We start from the raw sequence: 14918 nt of genomic DNA on the forward strand, positions 1-14918 counted from the left end.
ATGGAAGCCAGTTAAAATAAGTCAGGTAGTGAAATTGATGGGCTTTAATGACTTGCTTGAATAAAATCATTTTGGCTTTGCTGCAAAGGAGGACAATTCAAAATGTTGCCAAAAATACTAACATGGACCTCATAGACTGAGAATTAAGAACATCTGCCTGTACTAGTTCTCCTGTTAACTGGAAAGTTCCTGACACAAGATTGATATACAGGAAATAAAACAGTATTCTTGTCTTTCTGATTGTAAGCTTGTGCGTGTTACAAGTACAAATATATCCACATAGCTGAAAGAATATGGTGACCTACAAAAGATTTTTTTTTTTTTTTTTTTTTTTTTTTTTACAACTGGGCTTGTGACCCTTTATACTTCATGTTGTATACGGAATGCCTAAAAGGTGCTTTCCCTGATTTTGTTGGAGGACTTGCTGAGTCTTTGGGATGTGTATTGGCACTTGCACCTTAAATCAAGGGCCTGAGAACAGGACTGCTGAATTTTTAGTGAAGCCTTCCTCCAAAAGATTATCTGATCAACATCAGTGACTTGTTTAAAGACACACAATAAACTGTCTTAAACTAGTCTTAAATTTTAGTCTTAAACCGACTAAAATCCATTCCCTTCATCTGCTCTAATATCCATTGCCTTCATCCATTCCCTTTCATTGTCCTAGCTCTTGTAATTTCACCATTTCCTGAGTTCTTAGTATACCCTCGCCTAGGGAGAATCCACATTTCTTGTGTATATATAACACAAACTACATTACAAAAATATTAAGGTTGCTGTGTCAGGAACTCAAAAGATTGCCTGTGCAACCTTAATTCAGTCGTCTTATGGATATCCCTTACCATACCATCTTTAACATGATCATGGCCTGTTTTTTTTCCATAGGGCCCTTACCTCATTCAGTGTATAGCCTGGATCTGCTCAGGATGTAAATCCGGGTTGTGCAATGAATGAAGCATCTGTAGGACCCCTGCTTCCTTTGTTGCAGACTATGGAAGGTGTGTAGTGAAATGAGGCAGGAGATTGCAAGAAAATGGTTAAAGCAGTGGAATGCTTCCCTGGAAAACTGGATTCTATCCCTGCCTCTGCCAGGGAGTTCCTATATGATGTTAGGCAAGTCACTTAAACCAAACTCTTTGCAGGTGGTCACTTGTAGTGTGGTGCACACTTTCTGGGTGCCCAGCTGGAGACCTTGAAGTCTGATTTGCAGAAGATAGCTGCAGCTAAAGTCAGCTGGGCTATGCTTTGAGCACAGTACTATATAATGCTAAGTACTCTGAAAAATCAGGTCCTGGGTGCCCAGTTTGAGACTCCTAAAATTAGTGGACACTCTCTCTTTTAACCTTTAATTTCTCAATGACTCAACTGTAAATTTGGAATAATAGTCCCTCACTTCACAGGGACTTTTTGAAGATAAATTATTTGGGGAACACTTGTTCTGTAGTGATGAGCACCTGGAAAAACCCACGAGGAAATAATTTTGTATTCAGAGCATGATTTGAACACTGCAGTAAATAAGATAAACACATCAGACAAGGAAGGGGGGAAAAAAAAGAAATAGCTCCTCATTTAAGTGAGCACCATCCATTCTGTGCACTGAATGAAGCAGGGGTTCTGTGGGGGGAAAAATAGTTTGTGGATCTGTGATTTTAAAGATATCGTAATGCATACACACAAGGGGACAGATGAATTAAGATTATGCCAGCACTAGAGGGGGATGAGACCCACACTTTGAGTGGTTTTCTCGGAGGCTTACTGATAGCAGAAGAATGGTGAGACCAGGGAATGTTGGGTTCCATTCCAGCAGACTAAGGAGGGAAGTGAGCTCTAGTGGGCACAGATCACTTCTGTCCCTGTCCTGTCTTCCCACCCCTGACTTCTCATCCCAGTCCTAGTGTCCCCATCCAGATCCCAGCTTTCCTTACCCTCAACTCCTCGCCCAGTCTCTCTCCCTCCCTGGACTTTTTGTCCAATCTGTTTTGTCCCTCCTTGCACAGTCTCCTCCCCTGTGCCCTGGTCTTGTCCTTTTTGTATTCGAGTGTGGCACCTTCCTCCTCCATGCTGCCTGTGCACTCGCAGTGTCACTGGGAACATGTGACAGTTTTCTGCTCTCAGTTCCAGTGCCTGTTCTGTCCCTGGCCCACAGCAGTCAGGAATAGTAGTTGCAGGAAAGTGCCGTTAAATCCTAGATTGGACCAAATTCAGAGGATGGAAACTTTAGAGAATTCAGCGGTGAGGATCTAACAATTCTGTACTGAGCATGACTTATAATTGGGTCAAATTTGAGTGGATTGTCACAGGAACAGCAAAAGGCGGATTCCTCCTGCCACAAAAGCTAACCCCTGCCAAACTTCAAGTTTGTGCTAAAGATTCTCAGCAAAACAATTGTAAGAACTTTTTGTCTTGCATGTTCGATGTACAGTTCCCTAACCTTGATCTTGGAAATGGCTGAACTGTTTTGGATGCAACTTTCTAGAAGTTATCAGTCTGAGGCAGGTACCCAACATGGAAACTTTCAGACCGAATTGTTAAAATTTGGCAAAGTTATAAGCAACTGAAAATGGGGTCTACAATGGGAAGTGCCAGGCTACTTCAATAAGTAATGCTGTCAGCTCTGCCTCTCATAGTTTTGGGACCAGGGGGAAAATAAGGCTGAAGATTGTTGTTGTAACTAAACAAAAAAGGCAGAAACCCTTTTCTCTTCCCCCTTTGTAAGTCCCCTTTTAAAGATAGAATTTAATATTTTTAAAACTCCTCTCCTAGGGTCTCTGGGTAAATTGCAAGTATCCCACCCTTGATATTTGCTAGCTTGTGCAGTACACTTTGTATTTTATAGTTGGAATTTTTTTGTGGCTTCCCATTTGTGTGTTTTGTTTTTGTTTTAGACTCGTACTGAGTTATGAGAAAACATACAGTGAAGAAGAGAAGCCAAATTTCTGTCTTGGCCATAATCCAGCAGTGACTATTACTTTTGTGTGCCCATCAAAGAGAAGAGGAGAGGTAATTAAACTTTTTTAGACTGCATTAATGATCGTTCTCAGTTAACCTCTCTGCTTCAGCCTCTATTTTACTGAGAGCAGAAACCTAGTATGTGCTTTGCTGTTGGGGTCATGAAGCTTATTAATGTTTGAGATCCTCAGGTGCAAAGTATTAGTACTCACTTCAGTATTAGTGGGGTTTTTTTTTTTTAGACTAAAAATATTTTCAGAGATGAATCAGCTGTAACTAGGAATACAAATTAGAGAGAAGGTGGGTGAACTCCCAGCTCTGTGTAGCTTGAAAGCTTGTCTCTCTCATCAACAGAAGTTGGTCCAATAAAATCTATTACCTCGCCTGCCTTGTCTCTTATATCTTGGGACTAATATGGCTACAACAACACTGCAAACTATCATAGGAATACAAATGTCTTGAGGCTGTCTCCTAAAGAATCTCTCTTCTTTCTTTTGGTGACAACTGCTCTTGTCTGAATTTCAAATTGTGTGGAGATCGTTAGAACCTAACATTGAGGTAGAAATAGTATCCCTCTCTAGAGTAGAGCGTTATTCCTAGGCAAAAAGTTCTGCTAGCTAATAAGTGCTGTTGTCCAACCTGATTTGTGTGACATGCTTCTAGTCTTTGTTCTGTGTAATTTGGTTCCATTTAAATTTGACCATTATCTTACTTCTACTATTGCACCCATGCCTTTAGTCTGCAAAATAAGTGTTATGTGCTTTCTTTAAATTATCTCTGATCAGTTTTTAAAGTAGAATCATCCTTGTGTGTTAGTTGTCCTATTTGATATAACTGAATGTTATAAAAGAACTGATAACTTTAACATATCTAGCAACATCCATTTGTTCCAGCTCACATAATGGCATGTGATCTTGGCAGAAGACACTCTTTTAAAACCAGGCTGAAATTACCATTGCTGACACTTTCTCTGCATAACCTGTCACATTTGCACATTTTGGACTGGCCTTGTTCTAGCCTATTGTCCCTTTCCTGACCTAGATGGCTGTCTACACTTCAGCCAGATCCCTCTTTAAAACAGATTTGAATAAAGAATTTTTTCCCCATTCATTTTAAAATACTCTGCATTTACATAACAACCATGTTACAGGCAGATTTACTAATTCCATCTTTGCCCTCCCAATTTTCCTATGCCTGGCCAGTGTGTTTATACACTTGAACATTAATTGGGAAGCAAAAATTATTAAATGCAGATTTATGAAGGAAAATATTTCTTACAAGCTTTCTTTCCACTTAAAGCACGTTCAGTATTTTAAAGTGGTCTGTTCTCATGACCACATTTCCCTTCTGATTATTAAGTCATTATAAGGATTTAATCTGTCGCTTACTGAATTAACTTCATCTTCGTCAGGAGATACTAATATTCTGATACAATAAGTAAGTTTCCCAGAAGTTTTAACCAGATGGCAAGCAGTTTTAACCAGATGGGAGGGAGGAAAGAGGTGAGAACTCTACAGTAAAAACCATTTACCGAAGTACTTTTTTTTTGGGGGGGGGGGGGTAGGTGAGAAAGTTGTGGAGGGAGAGGAGAGGGTGAATCCTGTGTAATCCAGACAAGTGTCCCCATCCTTTTATTTATTTGAAGTCTTGTCCTGTTAATAAGTAGAGTAGTCTGAGCATATGATTTGCAATTATAATCCTGGCTCTGATACAATCTCATGTTGGGCAAACTATAGTCTATTAGTTGGAATTGCTTTACCAGTCTCTCAAGGGTGGTGATGAGTGCTTCTAAAGTGCTTTGAAGAAAACTGTTATAATGAAGTGTTCCTAAAGCTGTAGAAAGTCTTTTACCAATGTTAGCTGCATTAAGTCAACTCTTAATTAGTGATCATTTTATTCTTATTCTTGTAAATTTGCTATACCATTGATAACCTTTCAGGAATTTAGTCTTGTGCACTACCTTTGTTTTAGAAACAAAAAAGACCAACTTTCTGGAATCTAGTGCTTAAGGTAGATACCAAGAATCATCTTTAAGCATCTAAAGAGGCTAAATATGGATCTAGTTGCCTATCGTAAGCACTAGATTCAAAAAGGTTGGTCACTTTTTTTTGGTGTAGAACAAAGATACTGCACACATTTTATATAGATAAAATATACAAATCAAGATGACAAGCTTGCATAATATGCGGGAGTCTTTATTCTTTAATTTCTTCTTTAGCCTTCCTTTTAAAAAAATTTTGCTCTTAAATTTCCAAAAGCATGGTCTCACTTTGCTGGAAACTTGACTTTCACCTAAATGGGCTGGGGTGGAATGGGAGGAAGGGGTGCTAGTATACCTACCTTCCATCTGAGTTCTTGTGTCAAATACCGTGTGTGTGTGTGTGTGTGTGTGTGTGTGTGTGTGTGTGTGTGTGTGTTTTTAAAAAAAAAAAAGCGTTCTTATTTACAACTTTAATCATGTTCACTTCCACATCAGCGCACGGGTCCCAAACTCACTGCCAAGCTCAACTGCCGGTATGAAATTGAATGGGTCACTGAATATGCCTGTCACAGGGATTACCTGGAAAGTAGGAACTGTAGTCTGACCAGTGAACAGCATGATATCTCCATTGACTTGACTCCACTCACTCAGCAACAAAGTAAGTTCCTATTTTTCTTTAACAGAGAAGGGAGTGAATTCCATAGGCCAAAACTGGAGCTTGGGATAGCATCCTCTGTAGATTTCAGAGTAGCAGCCGTGTTGGTCTGTATTCGCAAAAAGAAAAGGAGTACTTGTGGCACCTTAGAGACTAACAAATTTATTGGAGCAAAAGCTTTCGTGAGCTACAGCTGAGCTAGCTGAGCTGTAGCTCACGAAAGCTTATGCTCTAATAAATTTGTTAGTCTCTAAGGTGCCACATGTACTCCTTTTCTTTTTGCATCCTTTGTAGAGTGTTTGGGAATGAAATTCGGTGATACAAATGCTTCTAGTCTTGTATTCCAGTACCTGTTCAGGGTTGTTGCTTTTCTTTGAACCCTTTTAAAGAAAAAGGCTGCCACCTTAATTATTTTTTTCCCCTGTTTCCTTTAGGCTATGTCACACCGTATATGGCTAAAGATGAAAAAGAAGAGTATTACTATTACTTAAATATTTGTGGGAAAACCACTGCAGGCAACTGCAAGGATGCCACTGGATATGTTTCGTCTTGCCAAGTAAAGTCTCAGAGTAACCAGCAAAAAGTGGCAGGAAAATTTAAGACCCAAACCCTCAGGTTTGTAAAGGCATCTGAGCCACACCTTCAGATAGGTTTCAGAGTAGCAGCCGTGTTAGTCTGTATTCGCAAAAAGAAAAGGAGTACTTGTGGCACCTTAGAGACTAACGAATTTATTTACGGATAAGCTTTCGTGAGCTACAGCTCACTTCATTGGATGCACAAGTACTCCTTTTCTTTTTACCTTCAGATAGGTCACTGAAAGAGAGAAGGGGTAAACATTTGATAGAAACTCTAAGACTTGTATATAGAAACCGTTTTGTTTTGTAAAAGGTACAGAATACAGTAGGAGGATGAATAATTAAAGCAATCTCTAACAAATCCATTTGGAGTTTGAGTTAAAAATCATGGTAATGCTTCAGCAGAATTGTGCTTGCAAGCACCATGGCAGCTGTGCAGCCCACAAGAGGCGGGAGTGCTAAAAAGTACTTCTGTCTCATTGGTGTCTAGACTTTCTAGCTGCTGGTCTTGAGTTGCCTCACTGAGTGTCGCTGGCAACATTACATCAGAATCCTGTTGGAACCAGGCTATATAGAGTAACGAACCTGCTAGGGTTTCTTACTATATTGCATGCTTTTGCCATGTTGAACATATTTTATACTTCTGTGATGTACAATTTGTATTGTTTTTAGAATTGCAAACCCATGCAATGAAGCAAGATCTCTACAGCCTTATATTCCTTACTGAGTCACCTCTAAGCTAGTCTGGATGCTAGTATTTGCAAAACAGCAATCTTTAGATTTGATATACATGGGGTGCCTTTTAACCTTGTTGTTCAGAACATACCCTCATAGCTTCTTTACTTGTTTCTGGGTGGGACACTCTGAGGAATGACTCTCTCCAGTCAAAAACAGAAATGTAAATTAGCTTAACTTTTTAATCTAGCTGGTATGAAACTATTTTTATGTATTGGAAGAATATAACTTTTGCATGGAGTATTGGACACAGAGGAGATCCTAAATGAAAACCATAGAAAAATTTAATTTCTAGCAGAAACATCCAAGAAAAACATTCAGATTTTGTTCAGAAAATGTATAATTGATGCAAAATGAAATCCCGTGCCATGTAGATTGATGGAGAGAAAAGTTAGGGCCTGAGTCTCCACTTATCTGCGCTTCATGTGATCATTTATACCTGTGCAAACTGGTTGTAAAACACTACACAAGGTGCAAAGCACAAGGTGGCGAATTGGGCCTTAGTGTTAATTGTGAAGGTGTATACAACAGAATTTCTCAATTATGGTTTACAAATCCCAGGGGAAAAGCAATTAGAATATTCTCAATTTGATGGAAAATTCAGTTGCTATGCTGAGTAACAATTTTTTCCCCTGGAAGGAGTGAAGCAGTAATCAGTTGCATGAATTGGGCCTCCGTTAGGTGGGACAAATAAAATGGTGATGCCTGGTGGTAATGTTTTTCATAGGTTTAACTTAAAGCATTGGGATTTTTTTATTAGGTACTCTGATGGGGATCTCACTCTAACATACCCTGATGGAGATGCATGCAGCTCTGGCTTTCAGCGAATGACTGTCATAAACTTTGAGTGTAATGAGACTGCAGGTGAGAATACAGGTTACAGTTATTTTACAGGGCTTTTGTAGCCTCTGTGTATGCTTTTGCTATTGAACTAGAGAAACTACTCGTGTCCAAGAGCCAAGTGGTTATAAGCCAGCATAGTTGTATCTAATTTCTTATCTGTTGGTAGGGGTAATTCTCTAGTTTAAGTACTTTGGCATCATAAACTACCTTTGGTTGAGAATAATTGCACTGTCATTCCTGACTACTATGGTAGCTGCTAAAGTAATTTTCAACCAGCTAGAGAACACTTATCTTTGGTTTTAAAGCACTAATTTTATTTTTAATGTTCAGCCACCAAAGGGTCTGTTTCTTCATTGTTTTCCTGGTCTGCAGTTAATTCTGTGGCTGATGCTGCAGTACATCTCGCTGCCCTGGAATTACAGCTTTGTAATGTTTCTGCTGTGACATGGATGTGAAAGGCATAAATGCCATTACCAGACTTCCCCTATACTCCTAAACTTGAAACCTAATAGTCTTCCTGGCTTTCTAACCCTATAAGGTAACGAAGGAAAAGGGGCCCCAGTGTTCACTGGGGAGGTGGACTGCACATATTTCTTCACCTGGGATACTAAATACGCCTGTGTTCAGGAAAAGGAAGATCTCCTTTGCAGAATTGCTGATAAGAAGAAACGATACGATTTGTCACCTCTGATTCGCAGTTCAGGTACAGCAGCAGAAATAAACTACTATTTTTCTATGGACTATTATTTTCAATTTATCATGAAACCACGTGCTATTTTCTTAATTGCCACTTCTCTGTTGTGAGCCTCTTCTTAGCCTCATCTTTAGCTTTTGCATAGGTTCTTAATCTTTTGTGTGTGTGTGATATTAACGTTCAATTTCCTTTTTATGCAAAAACCTCTAATAGAGGCTGCACCTTTAGAAGGAATTCAATTATTTCAGTCTCCACTCAAGGTCCCTTTATTTGCAGCTGTGGTTTTTAAATAGCTCGTCATATTGTGGATGTGTTTGGGATCTTAGGCAGTTAGACAAGATTGTTTGTTATATCTAAAATAAAAACTCTGGTTCCCAGAGTCAGCGCAGAATTGGGAAGCTGTGGACAGCAGTCCCATCGAAGCAGACAAGAAACACTTCTTCATCAATGTCTGTCATAAAGTACTTCAGAAAGGAGCAGCTGTTGTCTGCGCAGATGATGCAGCTGTTTGCTCTGTTGGTGAGTGCACAATTTTGAATCGTGTGTGTGTGTGTGTGTGTGTGTGTGTGTGTTTAATATTGCTTATAAAGATAGACAGCACTTCGTGACTGGTTTTGTAGTAATTCAGAGGGGCACAAAGGATGGGTGTGCATGGGGCTGGAGGAGAGAATGGGGATAAAGTGATGCCCTGTGGCCAGAAGAAGGCCTAGGAAAAACAGCATAAACATACTTTAACTAGAAATCAAAGAGAAATTGTTCATTTCACTTTGTTTCCAGGCCTTGTGGCAATGCTTTAAGGTGTAAAACAGCAAAATTGCCATAAAATAATCATGCAAAACAGAAATTTCTCAAACTGTTTGTTTACTCTCTCTCTCTCTCTTCTTCCCCCCCCCCCCCCCCAATATTTAGATACTGGCTTCAGCTTTTTTCCAACTCAGGGAAATCACAAAATAGTCATTACTTTTTTTTTTCCCCTCTTTTCTCTCGCTCCTCCTACCCCCAGATAAAAATAACAAGCCTAAAAATCTAGGAACGTTCATGTCTTCTCCCAAAAAAGTTGGAGAGAGGATTCAGCTTACTTATTCGAAGGGAGACAGCTGTGGGAAAAACAAGATGATCAAAACTGTCATAACCCTTGTGTGCAAGCCAGGTGAGAATGTTGACACCCATTTGTTTTCTAAGCTTTTTATAATGAAAGATAAAAGTGGAAATGTTTTTTAACCATTAAAACTCTTTTTGGCAAAACCTTTGCTAAAATGCATCTTTTAATGAAATCTGGCGACTTTTGCTAGATCTAGTGACAAAACTGCCAAGTTGGCAATGCTGGATGGGAGACAGACGTGAGGAGCTGAGAGCTGCAGGGGTGGGGAAGGAATAGGATTAACTGTGGGAGTAAGATAGATGCCAAAAGGGACTGGGATTAAGCAGGGAGGAGGGCAAGGGAGAGACCAAATGGGCGTTGGGGTAGGGGGAGAGTAGGGGAGACTTTGGGGATCAGAGCAGAGGGATATTGGGGCTAGGGCCATGGTGGAGACTGGGACTGAGGGCAGGGCGATATTGGTTGTCAGGAAAGAATAGGTGGCTCTGTAACTGGTGGTGAGAGGGCTCGGGAAGTTGTAGTCAGCAGGAGGAGGAGCAGGGGAAGGAGCCTGGACAGCAGGCAAGGGAGCTCTGTGCAGGTTGGCTGGAGGGTCCCCACTCCCTCAGAGGGATCTGAGTGGCTCTTCTGGTGGGGAGGCAGCGCTGGGCTGCTCTTGGCAGTCAGCCTTCGAGATGTTGGCTGCAGGGTATTTGTCCAGGATGGACTGTGCAGTGCAGCCCTTACCCTCCCCACTCGGGGGTTTTCTGTATCTGGAAGGGCAGATCCTGGTGTGATGGGCTCAGGCTGGCTGGAAGGTGTCTAGTGAGAATCAAAGGAGAGATGGAGGCTGAGCAGGGTCTGGACTCTGGAGTGGGAGGGGACCCTCCTGGCCCCAAAAGTTCCAAGCTCCAGACAGAGGGGTTGCAGAGTGAATGTCCCACTCCCTGCAGTGGTGGCACCCTTTATACACACAGCTTTGACTCTTACTATTTTTCCCTATAACAGACCTGCATCACGTCCATGTATCCTAGATTTAGCAAAGGAGAAATAACATAACTTGTTTTAAGTAGTAATGTGGGAGAGAATTTTTAATCCAGTGTGGTTTTTTTTTTTTTTTTTTGGAAGAGGTGGTGTAAATCGTGGGTATATTTTAAAAAAAAAACCCAAAAAGTACCATTTTTAATTTACCAGCTTCTGTGTTCAATGGGAAAAGGGAACTGATAGCTCAGCCATCTGAAAGCTTTGTCTGTTTCAGACTATTTGCTACTAAGCTTGGCAGAAGGGGCTTGAAAACAAATGGCAATCCATGTGACAATTCAGTCCCATACTGTCCCTCTTTTTTTTTTTTTTTTTTTTTTTTTTTTTTTTTTTTTTAATGCCAGGTGACCTAGAAAGTGCTCCTGTCTTTAACTTGGAGAGCGACGAGTGTTTGTATGTGTTTGAGTGGTATACAGCTGCTGCCTGTGTCCTGTCTAAAACTGAAGGAGACAACTGCAGAGTCTCTGATGCTCAGGCAGGTATGTACCCAACTCCCACAGAGGCTGGATTTGAGGGTTTTGTTAGTGGAGAAATCTCAGGCTACGTGGACTTTCATATTTGACAACCTATTCTACATTTAATTGCGTGTTTTTAAAATAGATAAGATGATTATCTGAGGTTTTATAGTCACTCTTGCATTTGAAGCTTGATCTATGAAACTAGGCATGTGGAAATGGCTGTTAGGTGCATGACTAGCTATATGCATCTGCAAATACTGTATTCCACTTGCTTTTGCAAACATACATTTAATTTAGCCAGGCATCTGACTTTGAAAATCAAACCCTATTCATTCTTGAAGGTAGTAAAATGTTCTTGACAGTTGTGCAAAAGAAATAACAAGAGTTCTTAACAGAGTATTCAGATTAGATGAAAAGATGTGTAAAATGTAAAAGAGCATATGCTTTAGTCAAATGATACCTGTATTTATCTACTTGGTTTAGAAAATAAAGTATAGTTGTCTTGACTATAGGCCAAGAGCTTTCAGAAAGATGAGAAGGAAAAAAACTGAAAACAAATCTGAATATACTGAACTTTTTTTATTTGCTTCTCACTAGAGTTTTCTTTTGACTTGTCACCTTTAACCAAGAAAAGTGGCAGCTATGTTGTTAACACAACCGATTATGATTTCTACATAAATATTTGTGGCAGTGTATCAGAGGAACTTTGTCAGTCAAAATCAGCAGCAGCATGTCAAGTAGCAAAAAAGCAAGTATCTTCAGTCTCATGTAATCTCTAGTACTTGGTCAGTTGTTGTACATAGTGCATTAGGTGCCTGTCTCTAGATGTGGTCATGCAGTAACTAGCTTGCTGAAGTTAATTATGAAGTCCTGCAATTCTTTCAAACGTACTGGTAAAGGAGCTCTAAGCAATATGTAAAAACGTCTCACTTCACAGCTCCCACTTGATGGGGGAAACTCTTGGAGACTTTAGTTATGAGAATTATACTTTAAATTTCACATAAAGAGCAGTTCTGTTTTGTTCTGAAAGGTGATTGTAAAAATAGCATTTTTTTATTCAATAACTGTTTCAATGGACCAAATTCTGTCCTCACTGAAAATGACTAGGTTGGATAGGTGTGACTGAAGCCAGAATTTGGCTTGCAGAGTGGTTATGTATGTCTTTTTGTGAGAGCCCGGTTATGCAGCTAGACCCCAGGTTCAGTTTGAAGGGCTAAAAGTTGGATAAAATCATCCCCTCTACTTGTAAATGGAGATAAGTTGCTCTGGAAGCCATTAAGATAAAATAAACCTGGATCCCCTCCCCCCATGCCATATATAGTCACTTTCAAAGAAGAGCTCCACTACAAAGGATATACTAATGCTAATGTGGCTCAGAACTAGCATTTTGTAAATTTAACAAGCCTTGGAGGGAAACCAAGTTTTCATCAGTTATTTACTGTGTGTGGGTGCACACATTCTAGCTTTTAAGTGGTGTCTTATGAGTTCAGTTAGCATTTGATTTAAATACATTCTTTTCAAGCTATGTGTGTGTTTGCATTTTTAGCAACAAAAATACCTGGAGTCTAGGAGAACCCAGTTCCAAACTTTCCTATTACGATGGAATGATTCAATTGACCTACAAAAATGGTACAACCTACAACAATGAGAAGAAAACGCAACGATCTACCCTTATAACTTTCCTTTGTGATTATGAAGCTGGAATAGGCCAGCCTGAATACCAGGTAAGAAGTTCCAAATGACCCAGAGGGCATGGGCGGAAACCCCTACTTTTCAAGGATCTCTGATTCTCAGCTGTATTGTGTCTGTGTGAAATCTGTGTAAAACCAAGGAGAGCCAAACTCCCAACAGCTGCAGTGACGATTCTGATTTAAAAAAAAGGCATTTTGAATGATTATTGCAGAGCATCTGCCTCTGGTTACAGTCATAACCTTGAGAGCTGCAAAGTTTTGTCTGGCATTCTGAGCGACAGCAGGGTGTTTGCCCTGATCTGGTTAATTTCCAGCTTGAATAATTAGGTTCTGCTTCTGCACCAAACAGCTGTGGTTATTGGAGCCACACCCATACCTTATATTCTTCTGTAGTTTCATTTGGATAACAGTATAGCTGGCTGTTGTGCAGCTAAGGAGGCTGCATCCCAGTGACTTAAGCTACATGCAGGAGTAACTTGTTTAAAGTGCTGTGCAAGCCTGTGGCATGAAAGATTCTAAATGAACGAAGAGATTAAGTTTTGGTGATAACTGAACTGGGGAAAAATACACACTGGAGAGGATGACAACGGACAGGAGAGCTACAGAAATCGGCAAGCTGTGGATCCCGAGTGTTTTTGCCTCCTAAGAGAGCATAGGTTGGTTATTTCCCATGTAGAAGGGAACAGACCCATTGTACCCAAGTTAAAAGGTTTATCAGTTTGATATTCTTAGAAGCCATACTGTTGTGACCTATTTATTCTGCAGTCTGTTTGTTTGTGACTGTCTTCCTATGATTCTGGTAACTTAGGTAGAAGACAATTACACGTACAACTTTAAATGGTACACTAAATATGCCTGTCCAGAGATGCCATTGGAATGTGTTGTGACTGATCCCAACACCATGGAACAGTACGATTTATCAAGGTAAGAGAGAAGTAAATAGACTCGTAACTGAAGGACAAAACCCGCATGTAAAAACAAATGTCCTGTCTAGTGAAGTCTCACTGTAAATTAATTTGGTGTCTGCTGCGTAGACAGCATCAGAAACCCATGATCATTCTTGAATTGTAAAGGACAAGCAAAAAATGAGGAAAAAAGCATATCCCTGTTTTTAGGGGGCACGTTGCTGTGCCTGTCATAGTTGTAAATTGATTAAAGTCCTGGATTGTGGTGTGTTTGGCTGGCTTTGATAGCAAAAACAGTTGTCTTTGTTTTGTAGTCTGCAAACAACTGCACTTTCTGTGCTGTGTTTTTAAGAAACATTCTGCAGCCAAACATTTAAAACTTTAGTCTCTTATTTACTTCTGAGTGTTGCAATGATGATATCAAATAAGGGAGACTCTGTATTTGCTGCTTCTGAAATAGTTGTTGCATAGGTTTTTGAAGAATGGATTCTGCTTGCCTCTTGTCACTTCACAAAGTATAATGTCTCTAGTCCTCTCCATTTCTAAGAGGAATATGTATTGTAATTTAAGAATATAAATATTTCACTTTGGCAATTCAGTTTATCAAAATCCGAAGACCGAGGTGAAAACTGGTATGCCATGGACAACTCTGAACCAAATGAGCACAAGAAGTATTACATAAATGTCTGCCGCCCTCTGGTTCCTGTTCCCGGGTGTGATCGATATGCCTCAGGCTGCCAGATGAAGTATGAAAAAGATCATGTGAGTATCACTTCTACCCCAGCACCAAAAGTTAGTCCATCAGCTGTTATGTATAGATCAAAGATCCATTTTAAGTGTCTTCTGACTCTTCAGGAGGGTAAAAATAATGGCCTGTGGGACCATAAGCATTGGCATAATCACTAGCAGAATAGCAGGTCTTTCAGTAGGACCCAGATTTGTAGTTTTAATAGCGCTAGTAGTTAAGGGTCAGACTTACCCTTAGAAGGCTGTAAATCTGGAGTAATACCAAATGTACTCAAGAGCAAAATTCTACCCTCTTTTAAATCACACAGACATCTGAGGGCCAGCATACTATAACCATCAGTCTCCCATTCCTGTCACTCCTCAGTCACTCTTCTTTCCTTGTGCACCTTACTGATTTGCAGCCAAAATCTACAATACATATTATGGGGTGGATAGCCAAATGCCGTAAACAAAGGGCATAAACAGTAGGTCAAGAAATGCTGGCCTCTTTCTTCCTCTTCCCTGGGGGCAGATTCTCAGAATTCCCCCCATAATCTAAATCTCACAAGCTTTTGTAAGTAGGAGCC

At 40.1% G+C, this 14918-nt stretch overlaps 1 protein-coding gene across 2 annotated transcripts in view; it reads left to right on the forward strand.

Annotated features, from left to right (window-relative positions):
• The window catches only part of IGF2R (insulin like growth factor 2 receptor), an 86720-nt gene that overhangs the window by 26036 nt on the left and 45766 nt on the right, over positions 1–14918 (forward strand). For both annotated transcript variants that reach the window (XM_038395599.2, XM_038395602.2), the window contains exons 7-18: positions 2886–3000; positions 5426–5588; positions 6020–6200; positions 7656–7759; positions 8277–8441; positions 8811–8951; positions 9436–9582; positions 10896–11030; positions 11607–11757; positions 12556–12733; positions 13509–13624; positions 14205–14367. In XM_038395599.2, the coding sequence (XP_038251527.2) occupies positions 2886–3000; positions 5426–5588; positions 6020–6200; positions 7656–7759; positions 8277–8441; positions 8811–8951; positions 9436–9582; positions 10896–11030; positions 11607–11757; positions 12556–12733; positions 13509–13624; positions 14205–14367 (1759 nt within the window). The remainder of the gene's footprint in view (positions 1–2885; positions 3001–5425; positions 5589–6019; positions 6201–7655; positions 7760–8276; positions 8442–8810; positions 8952–9435; positions 9583–10895; positions 11031–11606; positions 11758–12555; positions 12734–13508; positions 13625–14204; positions 14368–14918) is intronic.

The sequence above is a fragment of the Dermochelys coriacea genome, chromosome 3 (genome assembly GCF_009764565.3).
Source record: "Dermochelys coriacea isolate rDerCor1 chromosome 3, rDerCor1.pri.v4, whole genome shotgun sequence".
NCBI classification, from domain to species: Eukaryota; Metazoa; Chordata; order Testudines; family Dermochelyidae; genus Dermochelys; species Dermochelys coriacea.